Source organism: Cyprinodon variegatus, unplaced genomic scaffold (genome assembly GCF_000732505.1).
Source record: "Cyprinodon variegatus isolate N-32 unplaced genomic scaffold, C_variegatus-1.0 Scaffold61, whole genome shotgun sequence".
Classification (NCBI taxonomy): domain Eukaryota; kingdom Metazoa; phylum Chordata; class Actinopteri; order Cyprinodontiformes; family Cyprinodontidae; genus Cyprinodon; species Cyprinodon variegatus.
In genome coordinates, this window is record NW_015150514.1 from 1,756,954 (window position 1) to 1,766,987 (window position 10,034).

The 10,034-nt window shown below is 38.2% G+C and overlaps 1 protein-coding gene across 1 annotated transcript in view; it reads left to right on the forward strand.

Annotated features, from left to right (window-relative positions):
- Window positions 1-10,034, forward strand: part of LOC107082757 (microtubule-associated serine/threonine-protein kinase 1-like) — a 58,459-nt gene that overhangs the window by 40,899 nt on the left and 7,526 nt on the right. Inside the window, exons 15-17 of the mRNA XM_015371590.1 lie at window positions 189-311; window positions 405-514; window positions 8,644-8,807. Of these exons, the coding sequence (XP_015227076.1) occupies window positions 189-311; window positions 405-514; window positions 8,644-8,807 (397 nt within the window). The remainder of the gene's footprint in view (window positions 1-188; window positions 312-404; window positions 515-8,643; window positions 8,808-10,034) is intronic.

The window sequence follows — 10,034 nt, forward strand, 5'->3', positions numbered from 1 at the left end:
ATACTTCACATACATGTACTGTTTTAATTAATAAGAACCATCAATATTCTTAAACTGTCATTATACAAATTGATCATACTAAAGTTAAACCAAAAAATTTGAAAATACATATTTTAAAGCAACAAATCTAAGCATTGCTGTGAAATTGAGTGGGAGACAGATTGTGTTGTTTCTGTTTTTGCCACCAGGTGGAGCTTTTGAGGTCAAACAGCACTCTTTCTTTTCCACGCTGGACTGGAACAGTTTGTTGAGACAAAAAGCCGAGTTTGTCCCCCACCTGGAGTCTGAGGAAGACACCAGCTACTTTGACAGTATGTCTCCTGGGTTCATGTGGCTGTAATCAACACTAACTGCATTAATGGGAAGTTTAGGTTATTTTCTGACACCATTCTTCTGTCTGCCAGCCCGCTCAGATCGTTACCACCACATCAACACGTACGATGAGGATGACACCAATGATGATGAGCCCGTAGAGATCAGACAGTTCTCCTCTTGCTCTCCTCGCTTTAGTAAGGTATAACACTTCCTCTTTCACCTCCTTTGTTGTTGTTATATCTATGCGTTTCCCCCCCTCTTCTTACTGTGTGAACTCCTCACATTTTGTTTGCACTTGAGACTACATGACAGGGGTTGATGAGAAAGGGGAAAAGGTTGGTAGAAAAATGTAGGTCAATCTGCAGTGAGAGGCTCCAGGAGACTGAGCCTGGTTTCATACCTGGTATTAATGAGGTCTGTGTGAATTTTCTAACAGCCATTTTCATGCCCCCTAGTCTTCTCTGCAGTTTCTAATTTGAGCCCTACAGTTTTGGTTACATGCTTTCAATATCTAACCAAGGTATTCATATTCATATGAATAACCTTTATGTTTCTGTGACAGAACAATACAAAGTAGTACATAGTTGTGCAATGGCAGAAAGACAATAAATAGCTTTTTTAGTTTTTTATTATAAAATTCTTAAATTTGTTGCATACATAAGGTATATATTCACCCATTTTATTTTATTAAATACCGATAATAAAAAAAACTGTGTAGTAGTTGCCTTCAGAAACCACCCTAATGGTAATGAGCCTGTATGTGTGTTAGTTGATCTCAGCGTAAATCCAGCTGTTCTGAAGTTTTGGATGTTTAAAACGGACAAACGGCAGCATAACAAATGTTCTTTATGTGGAAAAAAGGACACTGAAGCAAACAGACAGGAGGCAATCTAAATGCAAAAGATAGATGTATTTACCTACTAAAGATTAGTTCAAGTTGCATATCAGGAACCATATGCGAAAGAGCGGAAAGGTAACAGTATCAGAACCCAGCAAGACATAAGAGAGAGCTAAGTGCTTAAAGGTATAGAGCTCAGTCTTTCTGTCCATCCTAAATGCTGTTCTGCTCCCAAAGGGAGAGCGCCTATCACTATAAATGTGCTTGCAGGAGCCCAGTAGACTTCATGGACAGCTCTGTTTATGGTCTGTCTTCAATCACTGACAAGATGAGTAGAGCTCAAGTACAATAAATGGATGAAACTAAAGCTCAGCGGGTACATAAAGACTGGAAATGTGCATGTGCAGCAAGAGGAAATAAGCAGGGAACAAGCAGAAATGTATCTATGTCTAAAGGAGCAGACACAATGGTGTTAGGTTAGCACTTTGAAAAGATTGCAATCTACAGTAGGACAACCTTTAGAGCTCACGGATGTAAAGGAGCATAAGTAATGAAGACACCTAGTGTTTGAAATCAGAAAGACATACAAAAAAAAGGGACCTGTCAATGCAGGCTGCAAACTCAAGTGTCGTTAAGCCTCTCATTGGCTGCCATGTTTGCAGGCTGCTGCTCTTTTGTAAACATAAAATACCAAATGCAGTGCTGTTTGTAAAAAGGGCTACACACTAAACCAAAGTATTTCTCCAACATAACTCTAAGTTTGAAAGGAGGAAAAACTCCACAAACACGATAATAATAAGGAATTTAACTTCCATCGAAGGTGACAGTAAATGAATATGAGTGAAAACATACCAGTAAGTAATGCAAACCAAAACTCAACCCAAAAACAAGAAAGGGAAACAAGGTAATCCATATTCTGCTAAAGTAAAAAAACAAAACAAAAAACAATTGCAATGTTTCCATTCAATAAAAAATGTAAGTTAAATCCCACATCAACAAATATGTTTGTCACACGTCATCCTCCAACTGCTTTGTCTTTTTTTGGCAGTAGTTTCCAATAGTTGTGCAAAATGGCCAATTTTTGATGCCACCATAAACCACCTCTTCCAAGCACAAAAACTTCTCGTTGAAAAATTATTCTTCGAGGTGTCCATGTTTCCATTAAGCTGGCTTATTTTCGTAGCAACAATTGGCCCAATTGGATAGGCCCTGAAAAGGCACCTATATAGACCAAAAATGCTGAAAAACAGGTAAACAGATCGCTATGCTTGACAAAACTAACAATAAATCAAATCACAAAGTCAAAGTTAAGGGAAGCCAGGTTGATAATATGTAGAACGGTTTTTCTTTGCTCTTTATTACCTGTGACGTCTCTTTAATCTATTAGGGGGGGAAAAGGGAGATTCGGCAGAGCCCTCTGAGCTGATTGGTAGCAGCAACACCAAGCACCCATATACCAAAGCTTGGTTATAGCACATTAATAAATGTAATAACAGCAGAGGCCATGGGAGACTGAAACTTATGCTTTTGTAGTCTTGCTATTTCACTTTTAAAGATAAAATTGTAAAAAAAAAAAAAAATGGTTGACAGCAACAGCTACACGTATGTCCTCCTGCACAGCCATGTTTATTTTGGTTCAGCTGTTCAGCTCTTGTTTTCATCACAGCTATATATCCAATCTCAATCCATAGTATTGCAATGGGATTGCGCTACCCGATTCGGATTTTTCTCTCAGATGGTTGAAATGGACATATAGGACAAGATGAATTTTTGTTTGTTTGTGAGAAATACCCCAACAACTCATCCTGCATTATAAGACTCATTATAAGACATTAGAAAGAACAAGAAACACTCAGACGGGTCAAAGATAAAGTTGTGGAAAAGTTTACGGCAAGGCAGGGTTTAATTTTAAAGCAGATTTTAGTTACAAGATAATTCAATATAATGTACACGAAAAAAAGAAAAATAAACATATAACAAAAGGACATTGCAGTGGCTTTATGGTAAATAAATAAGTAACGAAAATGAATAATTTAAATTATTAAATTGTTATTAAAATTGAATAAAAATCTTTAAAGCAGAATTAGATTAGAAGAGAGTATTCAAATATTTAAACATCTCATGAATCGCTTTTAAAATCCAGAATATGGCTCAATTACGAACAAATAAACATATGACTAGCCACTTAAACATTGTAGATTTATTGTCGCTTCGTACTCCTGACATTTTCAGGAAACAGGTTGAGTGTTCTCTAATGTTCTCTAACAAACCTTTGAGTCCCTCAGAGAAAAGCTGCATCCATAATAAGACTTAACTACACTCTGTTTACTACTGAAGTGTCCTATCCAGCATTTAATAGGGGTATTAAATGCAAAAAAGGCTAAAAATATATACAGACAAAGGTCAGATAAAATACATTGAAGTTTGTGGTTGAAGCAGGACAAATGGAGCAAGTGCTGAATCTGACTGTTAGCATAGTTGTTTTTACTTCCGAGAAGACAGCTGGGTCTTCAGGCAGTACTTGTTTCCATGGTGCACTGCTGCTGCGCGTCTCATTGTCCTCCCCCACAAAGTGTTACTCTGCACATAATGAGAGCCTTACAAGCCATGACAAATAAAAATGTGAGCAAGATTTAACCCTGAACTAAAGTTATACTAATTATTCACCACAATGACATAGTATAATAAGCATTTTGCAACCTGGTGTCAAAGAAAACAGAATGACTGCTTTATGTATTCCAAATAAACCTCTAATTACTAATCTCAGCCAAACAGGTGACACAAGCAGTAAAACTCTTGGCAGACGTTTAAGTATTTGGCCTTTTTTGCACAAAGCAAATGGCACATCAGCTACTCAGTCACTCACAATATTTGAAACCCGGTTTTAAAAAGCTTTGAAAGATCAGGTTGCAGTATTAAAAGTGAAGGTTCTGCTGGTTAAGGAACAGAGAAGCAGCTGTTGATGTCCTAACATGGTAACCCGGAAACAAACAGGCTGAGGCAAACCATGCAGGAATGATATCAATAACCTGACCGATGAAAGGCAAAATTATACAAACCATGTAATATATGCTCTATATGCATAAGAAGGGATAATCCAAAGCATGCAGCAACCACTAGAAGCATAGTAAACAGAGAGGGAGGTACGGATCAACCTTAAAAATACTTGAGATACTTACTGTGTCTTGCAAAAAGGGTTCATTCCTCCTTACATTTTGTCACATTGGAACCACAAAATATAGTTTAATGAGATTTTATAATATTCTAACTAGTGTTACACCGATACCAGTATCGGACAAGGCCCCGATCCAGCACTAAAATGGTGGTATCGGTATCGGCGAGTACCAACAAATAGGGCACCGATACCATTTTGAGAGCCAAAAGTTTATTCAACTATTCATCCATTCCAGGGAGGCAATAAAAAGTTCTATTGGATTCACTTTGTTTTAGTCTTTTTCCTGCTTCACAAAGGTAGGCAGCAGCTTGACAAAGCCATGATGGCAATTTTTTTACATCCTAGTAGTATGCAGTTCTTCATATATACACACACATCAATTTCAAACAGGTGGTATTGGTATTGTATCGGCCAATACTGCATAGCCAGGTATCAGTATTGGGGCCAAAAAATAGCATCAGCATAACATTAACACAAGACTTTGCAGAAAATTGGAAGTGGAAATGAAATTAAATCTTCTACTGCTTGTCCTTGATGATGGCAGGGACTGGTGCCTGTTTCCAGTAGTCTATGGGCAAAAAGTGGGGCACATCTTGGACAGTTCGATAGTCCATCACAGAGACACAGAACCATGCATACAAACACATTCACACCTAAGTCATCTCTATGTCATGTATTTGTCGTGACCAGGTGAGTCCAATCTGCACAGGTTAAACCAGATTGGACTCAACTGGTTCAGTGGCTGGGTAGAACAAATATATGACAGAGAGATGAATTGTTGGGGTTCAAACCCAGAACTTTCCTGCCACATGAAAAGAGTGCTACAAACTGTGCCACCATGCAACCGATTCTTATTTCTTTAAAAACGTGACAGCAATTACAGCTGCATGTCCTGGCATAAGTCTTAACTAACTTTGCTCATCTAGAGCCTGAAATTTTGCATATTCATCTTTGCAAAATACCTTAGATAGGATGGATAGTCAGTGAATGTCAGTCTTGCCACAGATTCTCATTTGGCGTTCAGTCTAAACTTTGAGCCATTCTAACGCATATAACTTAATCTAATCCCATGTTTTTCATCCCTGCTATTCAAGGCACACCACATGTTTTAGATCCAGAATCTACATATCAAGTCCTTGTGGATCAGTGTCCTTTAGATTTTTGACATGTCGCTTCTTTAACACACCAGAGTCAAACAATCAGGCCATTAGCAGGAATTCAGAGAACACGACTGCATGCTGAAGAGGTAATTACACCAATTGGTTCAGGTGGATGCAGAGACACATCTAAAACGTGGTTGCTTTAGCACACCTGATTCTGATAATTACTGTTCATCAAAGCTTTCTAATCAGCCATCACTTGAAACCGGGTGTGCTAAAGCGTAAAAACATCATTCAGCATAGTGTGCCTTGTAGAGAAGAGTTAAAAAAGCCTGATCTAAACATGCCATGAGGGACTTTCTGTTATTCTCGTCTCAGTTAACTCTGCACTCTTTGTTTTATAGATGGAAAAGAAGCTGAAAAAAGAAACTGGTTAACCTCTGTTGGCATGGTGATAAAACGATCATCTGATCCTAAATAGATAGAAATGGAAAGGTTAATAAAACGAGGGAGATGGTTATAGATATCTTTTTTAAGTTCTCAGTTACACTTTGATTTATGTTATTCTGTGTTTTCCATTTTTTTGTTATATTTAAGCACAGTTTTTTTAGTCACTCTCTGTTGCCCCCTTGTGCCAGTCTCCTTTCCCTCAGCTCCTTGTAGTTACTTCTGTCTACATTTACTCCCTATCAGCTAACTACAGTAGTCCTCCTATTGTTTGTGTCTCCCATATATACACCTCCTGTTCAGTTACTCTTTGCTGGATCCTCGTCAATCTTTTAGGTTTATTCCTCCCTCGTGTCTCCAAGCTTTTTTGGTTCTTGAGTTTTCTTTGTTGATGAGTTCTGGACTTTGGATTTTGTATTTTTTTAAGTTTTTTTTTTTTTTATTTAAATCTGCAAGAAACCACCTCAGCCTCCGTCTCTTCAGTAGCTCCTCTAAAAACCTACACACAACCTGACGGTTACCAGTCGAATGTTATTACTATCATGGGAAAAGAAGGGGAGGGGTATAAATATTTGGGAGATCCCTGGACAACAAACTCAACTGGATACGAAACGTTTTTGCAGGAAGATGCTACATATTGTGGCATAAAAATGCCACAAAGAAATAGACAGCCATTTTGATTATTGTTTCCTATTTAAAGACAAACCAAAAAGAAAAAGAAAACAGGAGTGTCTTGATTCTCCTCACACTTTCACTATGAAATAGAGGTTTAAGGTTAATTCTACTACCAAAAAGGAACCTCAACTCTGCTTTGAGAACACATCTTACTGAACAGCTTGGTCACATGGCAACAACCCACACCTAAAATTGTAAACAGCAGATAATATCTTTTTCACATTTTTGCAACGTCATGCAAATCTCTAAAACAGTGGTATCTAAAATCAGTCCTCAAGGGCTGCTATCTTGCTTGTTTTTCTTTATTCTCCGTGGAGGTAGTTAGTACCTGCTCTACATGCCAAAGTTCTGCACATGCCTCCTAATGACCTACCATTTGACACAGGTGTGTTGAAAACGAGAGATAACTTATACATCCTCTTCTAATGGATGATCTTTGAACTTTCAGGAAAGAAAAACATCAGCGGCTTACAGACCTAAGCTGAGCCAAAAGGAACAACTAGCTTCATAGAAATGTAGTGGAGTAGAAAGCGCAATATTTGACTTTGAAATATAGTGAAGTGAAAGTTATAAGTACTCACCGCAAAATATACTTAAGTAAAGATACTCAAAAAAAGTACTTAAGTACTCTAATCAGGTAAATTTACTCCGTTACTGTCCACCACTGACAAAAAAGACTGCTATTTGCGATGGAACAGAGGACGCAATGATTCTGTTGTGGAGAAAGGGATCCCTTCTGCCATCATCTGTTGAGGTAGCAGCGTCAGAGCCATGAAAGAGCTGATAAAGGACCTGGGGTCTGTTCTGGGGGCTCCTCTGAATCCTGAGGAGACATTATAACAAAAACATAATGCTTCACAAAATGAAGAACATGTAAAACCATAGCATCCTCCTTATCAGCCTCTGCAGTTAGAGGCTCCTACAAATCCCTCATTACTTTGGCACTGTCATGATTTTATCGAGAGCTCAGACCCACATGCAGAGAGACCAATTCAGAGAGACCAGGGGAAAGGTTTAACAGGTTTATTTAGGAGTTTGTGAAGAATCCAGTGTTGCTCTGAACACTGCTCAACCGGAACTGAAAGGTGAGGGGAAGACACTGCGGTTAGTTCAGGCTCAGTAGGAATTTTGATTCTCGAACTTGAAGAGGAGAATTTGGTAGATAACTCACATTTCCAGAGAAGTTGCTTACTCTTAGACTCCAGTCTGTGTGCAGAAGTTTCAGTGTTTGTCTGATTTGGTGGAGGGCGGACAGGGTTTACCCAGAATGTGGTAGAATGTGTTAGAAGGCGAACGGAGAAGCTGACTGCCAGTGAGATTTCCTGCGGTACTTGAACAGGTCGTAGTAGAGATGAATCCCTTACTCAGTGTGAAGCTCAAATGATCTCTTGGGGGAAAGTGGATTCAAACCTCCAGTTTCATTTAGGATCAAGCATAGATGATCCTTCCAGGGAGAGAAGGTCCGAAACATCCAGTTTGCAGGATGACTTCCTGCCAAGAGGCAAAGACAAAAACAAGATTAAAACTCAGGTTGACAAGAACTCAGTTAGACTCAGCAAAACTCAGCTTGGCTAGAGTACCCAAAACTGGAAAACACTCTGACGTCGAGGTAGTGGCAGTCAGCAGTTTAAGAGCGCTCCGCTAATGAGGTAACTCACAGCATGTGTGTGGAGAGGCGGACCAGAACCAGGCGCCTCCTGGTGGAGGAAGGGAGACAAACACAGAAAAAACACACACAGACAGGAATCCTGACAGGCACCGGTATTCCTTCATTTAAAGGTCAAAGGTTAATATATATATATATACATACATATAGTTTTTAGATGTATGCATATCTTTTTTAGTTACATTACAAATGGTTTTAGAAACATTACAAGTGAAAAGTAAATATTCTTTCTTTTTAAAACCTATTTCTCACAAGTGCTGACAGTTCCATTTAAGGTGTAAGAGCATTTTTCTGTAACAATTATTTGTCCTGAGAGTGGATATAATTACCGCACAAAAATTATTTAATCTTTGTTAGAACTCGGCTGTGACATTTTTAACTCAACACACCCGAGCAAAGGTCTAATGAGCTACTTGTCTTCCTGCAGGTGTACAGCAGCATGGAGCATCTTTCCCAGCTGGAGCAGAAAGCTACAACCTCTGTTTCCCGTCGGGAACACAGAAGCCCACGGGAGGACAAGGTGACGAAAAGAGAGAGCCTCGGAAGCTTCGGCATGAGGGAGAAAAGCTGGAGGACTGGGTCTCCGGAGATGTGAGTTTTTTTTCTTATTCTTCATAAATACTCAAGGAGTTCTTGATTAAGGATATTGACAGACAGAAACTTTTTTTGTAAATCTCAAATGCAAAATATTTATATATTATTTGTAAAATTTTTGTATAATAATTGCTCTAAGCGGGTCGCCCTGTCAGCTAAAGTCATGTTCTCTGTACTCCATTTTACGATTAATCATAATGTTGGAGAGTAACAAAGCCCACTTACTTGATTGCTGTACTTAAGTACCTTTTTTGAGTTCCTTTAGTTTACTTAAGTCATTTTTTGGGGGGGTTCTTATCACTTTTACTGCACTACATTTCAGTGTCAAATATTTCAAATACAATAGTGAATTATCCTTTTGCTTTTGCTCATCAAAATAAATCCTCTTAATTGTCAATCATTCTGCTGATATGTTTACGTAAGGTCGTCCTACGTGCCTTTTGGAAAATAAGCTTGTATGAGCGATGCAAACAACTACTTTTAAATAGCATGTGCACGAGGAGAAATGGGCTAGTGCACTCTCCCACACGCGTTTAATAGATGATCCCTCTTGGGAGCGGGTACAGGGTTGTGAATGTGCTTTTTTTTTTTAAATAGGAGGGTGGATGTTTTCAAAGATTCATGAAAATCTTCCACTATATCTTTAAGTTTTTTCATTAGTGAGCACTTCAATACTCTAACTAGAGTAGATTATTGACCTATTAACTTTTACTCATAGTTGAGTAAGATCTGACTATGAGTATCAATACTTTTACTCAAGTACTACTGTTGGGTACTTTGTCCACCACTGCGATTAATCAATTGCTAAATTATTTCAATAATTGATAAATCATGATTAATTTGATTAATTCCTTCAGCCCTAGTGTCTAGTAATCAAGCCTTTTGTGCTTTTTTAAGAATAAAAATGGAGGAGGTCAGGTCTAATTAATTTAGAATAGTCTTGTGCAAATAATTTAAGGAACATGTTGGTATGACCCATAGGCCTATTCTAAATGTGAAAATCCAGCATTATAGGTCCCCTTTATTAATATCTGGATTCCTTTCAAGCTCATCAGCTGACAAAACTTAACATGTGAATAAAAAAACATAATTTGTGCTTCAATTTTGACTACTAACCTGTATGTTTCTCTGAGATAAGGTTGGAAGCACATGGCTGGTTAATAATAGATCAGGGCTGTTGTATTTAATATATGGTCACCAGAGATGGCAAAAGTACTCACTTTC